The sequence below is a fragment of the Batrachochytrium dendrobatidis genome (assembly GCF_000203795.2).
Source record: "Batrachochytrium dendrobatidis JAM81 unplaced genomic scaffold BATDEscaffold_3, whole genome shotgun sequence".
Classification (NCBI taxonomy): Eukaryota; Fungi; Chytridiomycota; class Chytridiomycetes; order Rhizophydiales; genus Batrachochytrium; species Batrachochytrium dendrobatidis.
In genome coordinates, this window is record NW_006281101.1 from 403,659 (window position 1) to 419,732 (window position 16,074).

The following is a 16,074-nucleotide window of genomic DNA, read 5'->3' on the forward strand; positions in this document are numbered from 1 at the left end:
CCAAGTGCAGCAGGAGTCAGAGTTGCTGTATTAATATGAGCCCCAGTGTTGGATGTGGTGTCGGTTGTTGTATTGCCAACCAAAAGTAAATCGGAAGCAGCTCTCTGTGGTATTCCAACCATCGATATGTCAGTGGTTGTGCCTACCATTACTACCGATGGGATTTGATGTTGGTCAGTAATCGCTGGAGCATCTTGTAATTGTTGCAACAGCTGTAATTGCTGATTTTCTAATTCAAGCTGTTGCTGCTGATGAGCCAGACTGGCAGCATCAAATACAGACTGCAGCAAATCTGTGGTAGAGCCAGTGGTGGAAATAGCCAGCATATTTGCAGGAGTGGCATCGATTGTAGTAGGAGGTTGCTGTCTTTGCTCCAGCTCCAGTTGTTGGTGCAGATGAAGCTGCTGTTGCTGTGAAATAGAATGATCCAACTCAATAGTGGACATTGGCAACAGAGGCATCTGCTGCTGTTCTAAAAGCTGCTGTTGCTCTAAAAGTTGCTGCTTCTCTAAAAGTTTTTTCTGCTGTAGATGATGGTGTAAACTAGTAGCATCATTGTTGCTGGCAATCGTCGTAGCATTAGCAGCTGCAGGCGTCTGGCCCATGAATGGATTGTGCGGAGAGTTGGAAGCAATCGCAAATGCCTCTGCTGCTGCAGCCACGGCATGCTGCTGCAGCTGAATCTGTTGCTGCTGCTCTAGCTCTAGCTGCATCAGAAGCTGCTGCTTCTGTTGTTCTGCCAGTTGTCTTTGCATTGCCATCATGTCTGGTATATCAGGGTGATGCAGACAGCCTAATGTGTTAGCAATCTCGCAGCCATATCTAACCAGTCAACATCTACCATAAATCTACAATACCATTGACAGAAGGTTCCATTTCTACAACCAGCAATAATAGTTACAACTCAGTTCACAATAGCAGTTTAATATTTCAATTAATCTTCCGCTGGTCGGAATGTGTGCAACTAATTAGCAGTTGAAATTGTCATCGTGTTCGCTCTCAAACGATCACTTTAGTCCGCAGTGAGCTTGAACAACTGCAAAACTTGATCAATATTTTGGTCTGAAGGGATTTTCCGTGTCTTGGTTTGACTCTTTCCTCCATCCAATCTCTGTTGCAATATCTCAGTAAACTCCAGCGTGCATTCCTTCTTGACACATTTCATCACTTGTTCTTTTCTATGCTTTCCCTGTTCACCATCATCGCACATGCCCAGGAAATTCACAACAGTCTTCACGGCCACTTTACCTGTCTTACATGCTCCTATTACCACCTCCATCGCCCGATCAGTTTGCCCACACCGCATTAGTGCTTCCATGTATGATGTTGTGCAATTGGGTGAAATCGGAAACTTGTCTACATCTACAACCTGTTGCCACACTTTATCCAGCACCTCGAGATCACCTGCAAATCCCAGCGCGTCTAGCACAAGACAAAACGTCACTGGTGTCACTCCATGGTCAGTGTTCATCGTGGTTGTCCAAGGCAACGATAAAGGGGTCATGCTTGTATCAAGCAAAGAGTCTGTTTCATTGTGCTCATGTGTCTCGTCGTAGAGGTCTTGGATAGATTCGTCAGCTTGTGTATTTACATCACTTGCAAATTGGTCGTGTTCAACTAGATCTGCTAGATCAGGCACCAACATATCCACATCCAAAATATCTTTTGCATTTGCTACATGAATGCACGTTTCAATACTTGGATCGTTACTCGTAAAAACTGGTACCTGTGCATCACTACCCCCGCCACTACGTTTCCATAGCCGATTCCAAACCAAAAACAGTTTCGCATAGTTTTTGGAATGCAAGTAGCCAGTCATTAGTGCATTCACTGTAGCACTCGTAGCAGGAACTGAAACAAATGCCTTGCTATCATCGTTTGCCAACAAGCGCCTAAACAGCCGTTCCATTTCAGATATGCGTCCACATCGACCCAGCATTGTCAAGACAGTTTGTTGAATGGCTACCGTGGGTTTAAATTTGGCCTGTACTAGCAGTTGGATGCCTTGAATCGCACGACACACATCCCCCGCATCAACACATGCGCTGATCCACCCACCGTATCCACTCTGATTGACTCTTCCGCCGGCTTGAACCATCCACTTCCAATACTGCATTGCCTCATCTAACCCACCACTTGGATCACTAAATTTTGCATGATGCACAGCTGCTCGCATTAATGATACAAACGGCCGCGAAGTAGGTTTGAACATTTCCAAATATACTCTGAGGGTTTGTTTGGCATGAGAAAGATTGCCCAAATCGCTAGCATAATACCCAACAACATCACAAAGTATCTCTGCTAAATATTTGGCATGAGGAAGATCCCTATAAGCCAACGCACGATCCGTATTTTGAGCCTTCACAAACTGGGTTCTTTGTGAATGAGCAATGGCAAGCACATCCTCGACTACTCTTTGACCCTTCATCACATTACCCGACTTGAAGCATACATACACATATGCTCGATACGTTTTTGGGTGCGTTTCCCACTGCACTTGTTTGATTACACTTTGGATCGCATCAAATCGATCCAGTTGGATTGCTCCAGTAATATATTTGGCAACAATCGCATCCTCCACCCCAGAAACACCGCCACGAGCACATCCAATGATCTTTCGCCAGTACTTGATTACATTGATCCAATCGTGCTCTAGAATGGCCACATCCATAAATGCAGTGTATACAGCGACTGGGACATGCTTAACTCCCCCATAGTATGCTCCAAGACTTTTGAGTTTAGATTCTGCCTCGTCTCGCTTACCAAGTTTCAAGAGCGTCGCCACCCATATAGCATGCGTTGTATCATCCGCAATAAACCCATATGTGTTTATATGTTTAATGCGCCGTTCGGCTTCATCTGCATGACCAAAGATCAAATAAGCGCGAGTGACGGCATGGAACGCATCAATGGTAACCACATTTACTTTGTCTCGACACATTATCGCAACACGATCGGCATCACCTAGTTTTCGCATCGTAATGAGCGAATCTATAATCCATCTGTACATTTGCATGGTGGGTGCAAGTCCTTTTTCCAGCATCGTGTCAATAAACTTTAATGCAGAGTCAGGATAGCCTGTAGCACACCATCCAGCAACAATAGTTGTTCTTGTATCCACAGATGCATAAGCTTTTGACATTAGCATGGCTCGATCAAGTAATTCTACAGCATCTTTCACTAGATGCGAGTAGCATAACCGAGAAATAATATGCTTGAATCGCTCAGGTGGAATCCGCCAACCACTTTGAATCATATCATTAATCACTTGTAGGGTCACATCCAACTTGTACTCGTAAGAATATATCGCAGAAAGAATAAATAATATTCCAGAGTCAGCATAGGTTGGGGAAGTCAATTCAAGACGATACGGGTGTGCCAAAAACGCTTTCAAGGCATCACGCTTTCCACTGCTTTGATCTGGGCGTAACTTGCAAGCACGAATATATGACACTAAAATGGATGCATCGGTTTGCAAACCCATCTCATTAGCCTTTTCAAATAGTTTTATAGCAGAGTCTGCGTCGAGATTGTGAACCAGTGTTGTAAACGTTTTGATATTGGGATAAACACCATAGGATTGCATTGTGTCTAGCACACGTACGACGTCTGTATAGGTTGTGCACTTTTGAGAAAAAGCTATATAATTGAAAGAGACGACATCAGCCAAAGCCAGATTAGGTGAAGCAGTAGACATGTAGGCAACCAGATCTAGCATAAATTCAGAGATGGATTTTACTTGCGCATTGGCTTCCTTTACTGAAATATCCAGTATGCCTGAATGCTGTTGCATAAATGATATTTCTTGACAACACGTTTGCAGGAGATAGTTTAAATGTATAGAGGGTTGTATTGATCGTTGTTGCTGAGCGACGAATGCTTTGATAAACTCGATTGCCTCTTTGGAACTATGACGTATAGCTATGGATACAATAAGTATGTACACGACAGTCGAGTCCAATCGCTTTAGATTACACTTTCTGCATATAGATGATATAATATCTAAGCCTTGTTGTACAGTTTTGACTTTGTAAGCACGAACAATCCATAGAATATCTTGCGAGGTCAAATCTGACCATTTATTACCAGGTCTCCACCATATCAATAACTTTTCAGTCTGTTCAACAGCATTGTGATTTTCTGGCGACAGGGCCAGAAAAGCAACCAATCGATGCATCAGCTGTTCAACCTCTAGCAAGTTTTTTATGCTGCTAGTATCATTTTTGATTAAGATGCGACACAAGTCCCAGACTCGAGTAATATCGGTTGATTTAAGATCTCGTCTTTTGTTTTGAAAGAGGTCGCACAGGGTGCGGATTGTTTCGACATGAAGCGTATATTGAATCGGTAGGTTTCTAGTATCTATAGCTGGATTAAGTTTGGAAGAAAAGTGAGTAGCTGTTGAAAGGCTCATACTCATATGTGAATTTAGACTGCATTTGAAAAAAGTCGAGTTGGTAAATGGAAGCGATGCCATGTAAAAGTGTCTAGAATGGGAAGCAGTAGAGCAAGTGTAAACAGAAACTATGGACTGATGGATCACTGATGCTACACTTTGATGCGAATGTCGTTTGATCATTCTTAATGGCAAGTAATATGTTCTCATCAGCCTGTTAGATTCAATACTGAACGATTTGCCATGAAATTGGAAAACTGCAAACGGTGGTGTTTGGAACCAGACCATCGCCATATTCATGAAAAAGAAGTATTCAATACGATTGCCAAAATACGTAGTAAACGGTCGAATTTACTGGACAGTATTGTGACATGAGCTTCTTGACAAATCTGACGGATTCTTTTCCTAGTGATCGGCATGGAACCATCAGAATAGTCGAATTGTACAATGTATGACTGTCAAAATGTATAGTTTGGAAACAATCGATATTAACCGTCAATTACTCCAAAACAAGATAAATGCAAGTTTTCTATTTCAAGCGGATGCAGCTGTCATGGAAATATCAATAAAATCAATTCTTCATTCCAATATAAAGGGCAGAAATTCTGCCCAGCATCACAACCGCTTTTAAAAAGCAAGCTTGCAGTCTAATCATCCTTGGCTTTAGAAATATGTGCTCCGCCATCTGTCTTTGTAGCTCTGTGCTTCCACACTCGATCAAAGTACATATTGTTTTCATATTCATATGTCGGATATCGATGCGATCCTCCAATACGATCCCTATGCAATCATAAAACGTTTAGATTCACGCACATTTCAAGAAAACAGTAAATCTACTATTTTTCCAAGCTATAGGTTCATCAATTACCATAGCGTAAAATATTGTCCATAGTTATAGTTGAACTCAAGATGGTGAATTGTATGATGTGCGGCAGAGTTGATCCAAGGATGTTTCACGATATACATTCTATATAAAGGGGATCAGTATGTATCATAGATACAACATGAAATCTTAGTTTTGGCTAGTTGAATCATGGCAAGACTTACGCATCGTGAATACTGACTGTCCATATCTGAATCAACACAAAAGAGACCAAGTACGCATATGCGTTCATGGGAAACAAATAGACAAATATATGGATAGGTAGTGACTGAAAGTATCCATCCTGTAATGATAATGTGTCATCCATGATAAAAAGTCGAGTGTTTTCAGACACGAGCAGGTAAAGCCAAGAATGCACATGATTAGAAATAAGCAGTTAATTTAATGAGTCATTCCGAGTCAAATCAAGTGGTCATACACAATAATGGGCTAAAATCCATTTACTCTATAAATACATGAGACTAGATTATTGGCAGTATTCAACTCCACTTGCAATCGTATTTGCATAAAATGAAGTACTAGAAAGGATGCCACAGTACATAAAAACAGCCAGTTTCATGAAATGATGGTCCACACCCAATTTACTGGTCAACATTGTTTTTTAACAAGTCCATTAGTCTTTTGGTGATTGACACGGAAACAGTTGTATTTCCGATACGTGCAGTCTCTGTTCTCAAACTAGAACGTAAGCGTATCCGACTTTTTAGGATACAACAAGGAGAAAAGGACAGACGTTCTCAATTATTTTAAACATTTATCATATGATGCATACAAAATCAAACTCTATCAAGATGGTCAATTTCCAGTAGGAAAACAGTGCATGTTTAACCATTGATTGTTCCGAAACAAAACAGAGACCGCAAGATAAATGGTTGATTTTACATGAGTATGGGTTTTAAAACAAGACTTACCAAAGGATGAAAGGCAAACGAAGCAAACGGAGTTGAGATCTTCCAAGTATGATGAGGTTTATGCAGCCACCAATACAATGACGGATGGTGCTCAAGCCGATGAATCCAATAGACTCCAAAGTCGGTAAACATTATAAACATGAAGATGGAGAGTGCAAAGTATGGCCATCCGTAGTCTTGAACATTGTAATAGAGTTTGGAGTAACCACGAACCTCGAAAAGAAACCATGGAACAGTAACAATCGAGGTGATGGGAAAGGAAGTGACAGACAAGTAAATCTCTCTACGAATCTGATTTTTGAGGAACTTAGGATGTTTGAGTAGGTTACGGTCATAGAAGAAGTAGTAAGACAAGGACGATAGTGCAAAATAAAGAAGATGAACACCAGCCATTTCAATAAGGAATAAGGAAATGCACTGGCGCACAAGGAATGCACGGTCTGAGATGTATGGCTGTAGGATCTCGGGCATTGCTGAATACATGTTGTCGAATGCATAAGAATCGGCCCAGTTGAGGACAATGTCCATCTTGATAGGTGTTGGGTCAAGTCAAGTAAATTGGAGTTGATGAATCTTACGCTTCCGTACTTTCTCAATTCCGATTGTTATTCCGTGTTCATCCGAGCGTATTCTCTGAGCACTAAAAGAACTCTAATAAAACTGCATTGATTGAATAGCTTGATACTGGTCAACTGTATAGACCAAGTGGCGGCGTCAATTGATAAAAGGATTCAGAGCAACTGAAACTTGACAATGGAACAATCTACAAAGCTACGAAAGTCAATAAAGCCTACTGTTCATAACAATCAGAGCGACTCTGAACATACATTCAGTTCTACCACCAACGATCATATTAGAAATCAAGACACTGGTGTCATGTCTGACAGTCCTAACAAGTCTGTATCAAATACCAGGAAACCATGGATCAGAAGTGCATTGCTTCTACTCGCTACTTTGGCAGTCCTGTCGTTCAGTCTGTTCTTTCTGTCAACTCGACTGGATATGTTCAATAGGAATGTATTATCCGAGTCGTTTGATCCTACTAGTCAATTTGAGAATATCGAAACTGAATCCCCATCTGTCGAGGTTCATCCTTCCAGAATTATTGCTGTTGGTGACTTGCATGGAGATTTAGCTCAGGCACTCAAAACTCTCAAAATGGCTCGCATTATGAACGACAATGAGGAATGGATTGCTGGCTCTTCTATATTTGTTCAAACGGTAGTGTTTTTGACCATGTTACTATTATGCTTGTTTGCAGGATTCTGAATTAAACTTTTGGTATACTCGATACCATTTATATTCATTCGACTGGTTACTACACTAGGGTGACGTGGTCGATAGAGGTCCAGACACAATTAAGCTCTACAAAATGCTTTACGATCTCAAAGTGCAGGCTGAAGAGCATGGTGGCCAAGTGATTCAGCTTCTTGGTAACCATGAGGTCATGAATATGGCTGAAGATCTTCGGTATGTGACCGAGGGCGATTACTCCAGCTTTGGTGGACATGAAAACCGTAGAAAGGCTTTTGACAAGGATGGGTGGCCTGGTAATTATCTAAGAACATTAAACATCACTACGTGGGTAAACGGCACTGTGTTTTTTCATGGCGGGTAAGTGATGAACTGAGTCATTGTGTGTTCTTGATGTTCTCTACAGTGAGCTTAACAGACTATTGAAATGTTAGTGCACATCCACAATGGGCAAAGTTGGGCATTGATGGCATGAACCTCAGGGCACACAATGGACTTATTGGACGGTCTGCTGGTGAGATCCAACAGGTGCCTATATTTGGTGGATCTGGTCCATTATGGTTCCGTGGATATGCTGAAGATCAAGAAAAATCAATATGCAAGCAACTTGACAAGGCACTTGCAGACATGAATGTAAGCATGCACTATTTTAACATTGTACATTTACTGGCTGATATAGATTTTAATATATATGCATTGGGTTGCTTTACCAATCAAATAAGGCTGTCAGAATGGTTGTGGGCCACACACCTCAGCTTGATGGATCAGTTCTTCGCAGATGCAACGGAAAGCTTTACGTGATTGATGTGGGTATTTCTCGAGTGTACGGAGGTAATTCTGCCGCTTTGGAAATCATTGGCGATCATGTCTATGCGCTATATCCAGGCAAAAAGCCACAGCTGCTTGCACCAACATAAATAAGCTATTTTTGTAGAATTTAGACACTACTAGTCACAATCGAAATGAATTCTACTGTTATTTCAAACTGCATTCTTGCTACACACTTGTAGCCGAATGAACTACTAGACTAGCTATTGTTTATAGGAACATATCTTGATGAATACATCAAACTATTCTTGATATCACGCTTCCCATGCGACAGTCATCACCAAATTTGCTTTATATAATGAACACAACTCGATCGTTTTAATAAGATGATATTGATGGATAGATGCACAAAACATCGATATGGGTTCACTTTACGTCAACCTAATTTAATTTACGATATTTTCAAGACGACTTGCAAATGCTAAGCTCGCGCATCTGTTGAAGGACTCCCTCAACTCGGCCCTCCAAGCCTCGTTCAAACCCTTCAGGGAATGCTGTCTTAATCCCATCCAATTTATGAAATGCGCCTTCATTGAACGCGAGCTGTGATTTGACGATTGCCTCGAATGATGGATTCAGATAAGCCACGCGCATATTGATGAGCTCAGGAATATCTGTTAGTAATTGTCGATTGATGTTTTCATAGATATTACGGGCTTGATTGGCTTCCGCTTCAGCCTTGGGAAGTTTGGATGTGTCGTCTGATGGCTTGTCTACAAGTTTACGAGCACTACTTCGTAGTCTGTCGTAGTCCAACAGTTTTTTAGAGCGCTTTTTGATAGCGTCATTGAACTCTGGAAATACTCCAATAAGTTTACCAACGGGCTCCAGGACAGTAATGCGATAATTAGCATCCTAAATAAAGATCATGCCATTAGTTGAGCAAGAATATAAACAACAGGCCATATATGCTCTACTAAAAATTTCAAACTCTAATGGTTATTTACAAGTTCAGTGCGAATTTCTTCATCCATGCGGTTGGTGGCATCCCTATACAAACGGCCTGCATTGTGTAGTTTAGAGCTTTCATCATAAAAACCGTCAATAATCTCAGCAATGCGTTGTTGTGCCACAGTTGTAGCTAATATCGGTTTAATGCCAGGCAAACGAAACAGTAAGTATCAAATTCAAGTATCAATCCAAATAATCTATATAAATCCATACATCAAACTCAAAGTCGTGATTTACCTCTGACAGCATCTAGATATCCCTTTGCTTCTTTATGTAGTCGCTCAACCTTTGACTCCATACTATTTAAATAGACAAGCACGACATTAACACCCAATTTATGGCAATGCATTAGTCAAATTTATAGCATCCATACTTTTTGAATCGGCGCTCTTCAGCCTCATATTCCTTGTCAATCTATATAGCATTTCGAATATATAAAGCTGATCAACAATTGTAATGATTGGAGTAAAAGTCGATTGATTGGAGAATCAAATAGACTAGATCTGATTAAACAAAGGCTCAAATCTGAGACTCACAGTCTTTTCTACAGCTCCTGCAGATTGCATCACCTATGAATAGATGAATATTGTAGATCAGAGTAGTGTTAGCTAATTTAACATTCACATTGCTCAATTATAATGGAAACCAAGTTGGATTCCGGTTAACCAGGGGCTAGTCAAACTTTAAAACACACAACTAGTCTAATACGGACGCACACTTTGTGCATGTACCAGTCTATATCATTATGTTGAACATCCATCTAAAAGATGCAATTGCAACTTGACCAAGTGTCAATTAAAGTGTAAAGTCGAGGTTTCACATAGCGAATGACATTGGCCATAGAGCAATAAGCGTATTGAACTAGAATGATGGTCCAAAGAACCGAGATACTATTCATGTTAAACTTGGATACTTACTGTAGTAGTAGCTCTGTTGACAGCCTTGACAAACCCATTCCTAATCAAAAAATGAATTGCAGTGTCATGGAGATGAGCTCATGTTAATCTAGTTGATATCTATAAAGATAGCGTCCACCAATATATGGACATGAACACATCGCCAGCGTAAAATTTAGTAGACTCACCAGCTCATTGCGATGTATTGGTTACAGACCAACAATTGAATAATAATTATGAGGAAAGTCACGCAGTTTCTACTTGAATATTTTTGATGATAAAACCCACTAAATTTCCACTTTTATGTATTTAAACTTTGGATTGGCTTTATGTCTGCATGATTTATCTATGCAGTTTACTCGTTTGCACTAGAAAGTTGGATTAGATTGTAATGCAGAATGGGATGTTTTAGTGATGTTTTTAGTAATATTTTTAGTAATACTTTAGCCAACACAGCCACTCCATGTCTAATGAATGCGACGCGCTGTCAGGTTTTTGCGATTCGCATTTGATTATCAGCAGTAACCAAACAAGCAGCTTACACTTGCATTACAACTCAAGTTTTGTACTCTTTGCGACTGCAGATATACTCACATTAGTGCAAGTTGGTCCAAGCATTCTTATGTAGGTTGCGTATCTACTTTACCCCAGATTGACCTGTTCTACTGTCTAGTAAATACTGTTGCCAGATATGCATTGGGGTGGATGACCATAGATATCATCACCATGTTAATTATACCCAGCCGGTTTGGAAAAGCATGCAGCAGAGTAGTCAGATAACTCTTCTGTAGTCATGACTCGAGTCTGTCGGCATTGGCTTGACTGTGATGTACTTGCAATCTTTATCTAAAAGCAAGTCGCCAATTCTCCTATTCTTGAGCTGTTGGTATCTAAGAACCCTGGAGGTTTGTAACCACTCGGTGCTAGATATGGCCAAGCCTTTTTATCCATTTCCATCCTCTATACCATACAACCACTATTATCATATCCATATCTAATGATACCCCTTTTGATACCATATCTTATTGACTTGCGTAAAGTTGTTTTCAACATGCATCACGCCTTGTTGCATCTTGGCCAGTTACCAATTATGGTTCAATGCTATGTTCGTGTAGTCCCAAATACAAATCTGTCTGAATGGTATGGATCTTGGAACTCAATGTTTCAATATACAAATCTGACTGCTGGTGTAACTGGTCTTTTATAAGGCTCAATCTAAAGCATTCTAAACTAAACCTATTGTGATTGGTCATTATAAGCTCCCTTTATATCCCCACAATACATTCTTCACGTCCATCTCAGTTTACTTACAATTGTCCAAATAGTATTTTAACAACTTTTATCCTAGATTGTCTATTTACTATCCAGTCTTTAAAACTACTCGGCAGCTGCCAAAACATAATATCTATTTGTTATCTTAATTCAATTACTGAAGCCTAGCTATGCGTGAATACAAGCTTGTTGTTCTCGGGTCTGGCGGTGTTGGCAAATCTGCATTGGTAAGCCCTATTCAACTTTAGTCGTATTGCACCCTGTTGTGTGCAGTACTAGTTATATAGCCATAGAAATATCAGTGCTCTATCAACCCGTGGTGTCGATATGCTTTTTAACCATCCTGGCACTGTTTGTCTTTTAAAACTGCCATTCAATAATCTAGACTGTTCAATTCGTCCAATCGATTTTTGTCGAAAAGTATGATCCTACTATTGAAGATTCATACCGAAAGCAGGTTGAGATTGATGGTCAACAATGCATGCTCGAGATTTTAGACACTGCTGGAACAGGTATAACCACTATGCCATGTTTGCTGGACATGTTACTGGTTTACATGATAATCCAGCTACTAGCATGGGTTGATTTCTGATATATCTTTGTAAAACAATACTGTGTAGAGCAATTTACTGCAATGCGTGATCTATATATGAAAAACGGACAAGGATTTGTCCTGGCGTATAGTATCACCTCACAAGCAACCTTTAATGACCTGGTTGAGCTGAGAGAGCAAATCTTGCGCGTCAAGGACAGTGACAAGGTATAATGAATTTCTTGCAGTCTCGATGCTCATGATCATGGATGACTCAACTCTGCTATGATTTAGGTGCCCATGGTACTCGTAGGAAACAAGTGTGATTTAGAGGATGATCGTGTGGTCTCCAAAACAGAGGGACAATCATTGGCGACACAATGGGGCACATGCACATTTCTGGAAACCAGTGCAAGAAAGAAGATCAATGTGGATGAAGTCTTTTTTGACCTTGTACGCCAAATCAACAAAAGTATGCCCGAAAAGGTAATGTGTTGGATTGACTGGATATTGCATAACATGATGGTAGTTTCATTGGGTTACTCATCTACTGGTTTTGTAGGAAAAGAAAAAGGACAAGAAAAAGGGTTGCATGATTCTGTAAACCAGCTCATGTCCAGACTCTTGCATTGTTCGCTGCCATTCATCTTTGCTCATTCGTTAAGCCACGCTATTTAATTCTTGGCATTCATCGTTTTTCAAGAGATCTATGTTTAGGCAGCAAAAGCGAAAAACCTCCTTTTATACTTGTTTAGATGCTTCTCTCTCTATACTTTTCTTTCACGGTCTTTTTGCCATATTGGCTATTTTTACTTTTGCGTGTGTTCCACTTCTCTAGCTATCCTACAGATCACGTCCGCTTTAGTATCCCCTTGTTTACCAGTAGTTTAAGGTGTCGACTGCTCATCCTACTACTTTTTCAACCTATCGTTCTTTGATAAAATACCGATTCCGATTTGCAATAGTTTAGAGTTGTTTTTTGAATGCATTCTATTGCCAAACCAACGAGTATAAGCACAACATTGTTTCATGAATCATTCGCACAATGATACAAAAACGTATGAGTTGCAATTTGGGAGTCGAGACATCCGAACGGATAGAAACAGTATATACTTTCAATAACAAGCTTTGATTTTATGGCTATATATTTTTGTAAAGGACAACTTTCCAGATGCAGCAGTTCCATACAACCGAATGGACGCGCTTAAACTAACCAAGTTGCAAAATGTCAGATAATGAGACATGGTGTTGAGAAGCCCAAAGTATTCAATGCCAACTTACAGTTTCCAGCTAACCGTAAACGGTCTGGATGAATACGAGGAGCAACAGGAGCCTGACTCTGTTGACCAGCAACCGGGCCATTCTCCATCACTGGCGTACCTAGTGGTGGAGGCATAGATCCGTTCATGAATCCATGTGGTGGAGGGCCAGGGGGACGCATACCAGGAGGCATTTGAGAAAGACCTGGCCGCATATGTGGGGGCGGCATCATGGGTCGTTGAGGAGGAAACATGCCCATGGGTGGTCTCCCCGGTGGTCCAGGTCGTCCACCATTATGAAATGGTTGTGGAGGTCGTGGAGGTCCGCCTACTGGCTGGCCTCGTTGTCCATTCACTCCAACTGCAATCAGCTCTAATACAATTATACATGCTGCATTAGTGGATCAAGATAGTCATGGTTCACACTGCAGCTTGACAACGAGCTAGTAAAGTTGCATGACAACCTACCAGGAAATCCAGGCAATCCGGCATCTATATATGCTTTAGTGACATTATCAATCACTGACTGAATTTTGGCTGGGTCAACCTCGGCTATATTGTATATTCATTGTAATGAATTTCAACAGATCATATTAAAGTGGTGAGTTGAATCAAAGCAATTCCATAATTGTACTGACATGCAGCAGTCTACCATTATACAGACAAGTGATCAGAACCTGTCTGTATGGACAAACAGAACATAGACATACCATTGTAGTAGTGCTCTACTTGCATTTTATGTTTCCAGCCAGTGTTGTGAGCTTTGCGAACCGACGCAGAGTCATGCGTCAAGAAAATATCACAGTAATCTACAGTAGCAGTGAGTGGGAATACACCATCCATGGTCATAGCAACATGACACTTACCACAGTAATACTTTGGCATCGATAACTACAGTTGTATTCACGCAAAACGGAACACTAAATAATAAGTGTCAAAGTGCATAAACAATCTTATGAAATGATAATTCTCGCCAAATTTACTGGACAATGTCTTGAAATTCGACTGTTTTTCGCTAATGACTGGCATGGACATAGCATTGTGTTTTCTAAAACATGTCATCTGTTTTAAACTAAAGCACAAGCGTATTTGGAATTTAGAATACAACAATATGGGTTGGTTGATAGCACCAAACCCAATATCTGGACTGCAATGGATAAATTTGGTGATTGTACAATAACTACCAAAAGTGGATAATTTCAGTTCACAGTTAGATTGTATGCATTATATAATGGTCGCTGTTTGCAGACTAATCAAGTAGTGAACGTAATATTTCAAAACTTTCCTCAACATTAACCATTTAAAATGTCATCCCAAGTAGGTGCGTTGGGGTTCCTCTTTGGGGGCGTATCATGCATGTGCGCTGCCTTTTGTAAGTATAGATTGATTGGCATCTGAATATGTATGCATCGACAACTTGAAATCTGCATTGTTGCAAGATTGTGTTGATAATCGAATAGGAAATTTGACTGAGGCATATTTATTGTAAAATATATCCACAACTCCTGTGCTCATGATGGCTATTATAATACATGTCTTGATCTAATCATCCAATTGGTGGTGCTCTATACAGTCACACATCCAGTTGATACGATCAAAGTGCGTCTACAGCTCCAAGGAGAGCTGGGAAAGCGTGCAGTAGAAATGCCGTCGTCCGCAGCATCTACTCCGCATACTCTCAAATACAATGGATTTCTGCGTGGCATGGGAACGATCCTCAAGGATGAAGGCATCAATGGACTTTACAAAGGGTTTTCGGCCTCTCTTTTGCGTGAAGCCAGCTACTCCACTATCCGTATGGGACTTTATGAACCCATCAAGGATGCACTGCATATCAGTTCTCTGTCTCTACCAGCCATGGATAAGAATGGAAACCCAATGCCTTATAGAGAACCTCTTTGGAAAAAAATTATTGCTGGTGGGATTTCAGGAATGGTTGGAGCCGCTATTGCTAATCCAACCGATCTTATCAAGGTGCGCATGCAGGCTGAAAGTGGTAAAATCACCAAAAGCGTTTTCCAGATCACTATGGATATCATCAAGGCAGAAGGAGTCAAGGGATTGTATCGAGGTGTTGGGCCGACAACCCAGCGTGCTATTATATTAACTGCATCCCAATTAGCTAGGTAAGCCAACCATCTATATGCCATTACACGACTGTAGATCTAGTTGTCAGACGTGTTTAGTCTGGTATTGCCGTGTCTACTCTGAATCTATCTTATGCATTCTCTGTACTAACCAGACTTGTTCAGTTATGATCATTCCAAACGTGTTCTTTTGGAATCAGGATATTTTAGAGAAGGAATCATTACACATTTAGTGTGCTCCATGTTTGCAGGGTTTGTCTGTGCAACAACCACATCTCCCGTAGTAAGTTTACTATTTAATCTGGATTGCACAATGAAAAGTCAAGTGCTGCTTGAAATGGAATTGACTGATTTCACTTGCAATTTTGTTTAAACAGGATCTGGTAAAGTCTAGATACATGAATCAAAAGTTTGGGAGCGATGGAGTTGGAGTTAAATACAAAACTAGTCTTGATTGTCTTCAAAAAACACTGAAAGCAGAAGGAGTTGCAGGGCTTTTCAAAGGCTGGCTTCCTCAATGGATGCGGTAAGTGACAGTCTATTATGATTTCTAATGTCTGCATTTGATTCCATTACGTGGCTAATGCATTGATTTGATTTTCAGCATGGGTCCACATACAATTGTTACGTTTTTGATCTTGGAGCAGCTTAGAAAAGCTGCTGGAATAAAACCAGTCTAAACACTATTATACCTTTACTACTCTTGTCATGCCATTTATTCCTTGACAAATATCAGATTTATTTGTATTTGAGATGCTATAGCTCTGTGCGTTCAAAGCTCGCGAATAAAAGATAGTTACGCCCC

At 40.5% G+C, this 16,074-nt stretch overlaps 7 protein-coding genes across 7 annotated transcripts; 3 read left to right on the top strand and 4 right to left on the bottom strand.

Moving 5' to 3' along the window:
* Nucleotides 1-1,012: 1,012 nt before the first annotated feature.
* On the bottom strand, nucleotides 1,013-4,696 carry BATDEDRAFT_23330 (uncharacterized protein; the record flags this gene model as incomplete). Its single annotated transcript, XM_006677194.1, has 1 exon — nucleotides 1,013-4,696. The coding sequence occupies one exon, from the start codon at nucleotides 4,694-4,696 to the stop codon at nucleotides 1,013-1,015; it is 3,684 nt and encodes a 1,227-aa protein (XP_006677257.1).
* Nucleotides 4,697-5,260: 564 nt separating this feature from the next.
* BATDEDRAFT_10096 (C-5 sterol desaturase) lies at nucleotides 5,261-6,718 on the bottom strand (the record flags this gene model as incomplete). The annotated part of the gene is made up of 3 exons (XM_006677083.1): nucleotides 5,261-5,363; nucleotides 5,444-5,562; nucleotides 6,191-6,718. 3 exons carry the CDS (start codon nucleotides 6,716-6,718, stop codon nucleotides 5,261-5,263), a joined length of 750 nt encoding a protein of 249 aa, XP_006677146.1.
* A 561-nt stretch (nucleotides 6,719-7,279) lies between these two features.
* BATDEDRAFT_4381 (uncharacterized protein) lies at nucleotides 7,280-8,298 on the top strand (the record flags this gene model as incomplete). The annotated part of the gene is made up of 4 exons (XM_006677035.1): nucleotides 7,280-7,411; nucleotides 7,518-7,804; nucleotides 7,879-8,077; nucleotides 8,167-8,298. Coding segments are annotated over 4 exons (750 nt in total), but the record flags the coding sequence as incomplete, so codon positions are not given.
* A 269-nt stretch (nucleotides 8,299-8,567) lies between these two features.
* Nucleotides 8,568-10,332, bottom strand: BATDEDRAFT_18962 (amphiphysin-like protein RVS161). Its single transcript, XM_006677130.1, has 7 exons — nucleotides 10,308-10,332; nucleotides 10,141-10,180; nucleotides 9,760-9,792; nucleotides 9,597-9,637; nucleotides 9,461-9,522; nucleotides 9,220-9,353; nucleotides 8,568-9,127 (listed from the first exon to the last, which is right to left on the bottom strand). Exons 1-7 carry the CDS (start codon nucleotides 10,313-10,315, stop codon nucleotides 8,675-8,677), a joined length of 771 nt encoding a protein of 256 aa, XP_006677193.1. The 5' UTR covers nucleotides 10,316-10,332; the 3' UTR covers nucleotides 8,568-8,674.
* A 1,229-nt stretch (nucleotides 10,333-11,561) lies between these two features.
* BATDEDRAFT_23334 (uncharacterized protein) lies at nucleotides 11,562-12,527 on the top strand (the record flags this gene model as incomplete). Its single annotated transcript, XM_006677195.1, has 5 exons — nucleotides 11,562-11,618; nucleotides 11,777-11,903; nucleotides 12,012-12,151; nucleotides 12,218-12,409; nucleotides 12,486-12,527. The coding sequence occupies 5 exons, from the start codon at nucleotides 11,562-11,564 to the stop codon at nucleotides 12,525-12,527; spliced, it is 558 nt and encodes a 185-aa protein (XP_006677258.1).
* A 423-nt stretch (nucleotides 12,528-12,950) lies between these two features.
* On the bottom strand, nucleotides 12,951-14,031 carry BATDEDRAFT_23335 (uncharacterized protein; the record flags this gene model as incomplete). The annotated part of the gene is made up of 4 exons (XM_006677196.1): nucleotides 12,951-13,063; nucleotides 13,205-13,555; nucleotides 13,651-13,734; nucleotides 13,893-14,031. 4 exons carry the CDS (start codon nucleotides 14,029-14,031, stop codon nucleotides 12,951-12,953), a joined length of 687 nt encoding a protein of 228 aa, XP_006677259.1.
* A 456-nt stretch (nucleotides 14,032-14,487) lies between these two features.
* BATDEDRAFT_23336 (uncharacterized protein) lies at nucleotides 14,488-15,949 on the top strand (the record flags this gene model as incomplete). Its single annotated transcript, XM_006677197.1, has 5 exons — nucleotides 14,488-14,554; nucleotides 14,756-15,308; nucleotides 15,435-15,552; nucleotides 15,647-15,795; nucleotides 15,874-15,949. 5 exons carry the CDS (start codon nucleotides 14,488-14,490, stop codon nucleotides 15,947-15,949), a joined length of 963 nt encoding a protein of 320 aa, XP_006677260.1.
* Between the last annotated feature and the right edge of the window lie 125 nt (nucleotides 15,950-16,074).

Bases quoted from the DNA above. Each gene is read 5' to 3' on its own strand.
- BATDEDRAFT_18962 (XM_006677130.1), bottom strand. The intron at 9,638-9,759 runs GTGAGTCTCAGA...AATGCTATATAG, and splicing joins CAGGAGCTGTAGAAAAGACT to ATTGACAAGGAATATGAGGC. The intron at 9,128-9,219 runs GTAAATAACCAT...ATCTTTATTTAG, and splicing joins AAGAAATTCGCACTGAACTT to GATGCTAATTATCGCATTAC.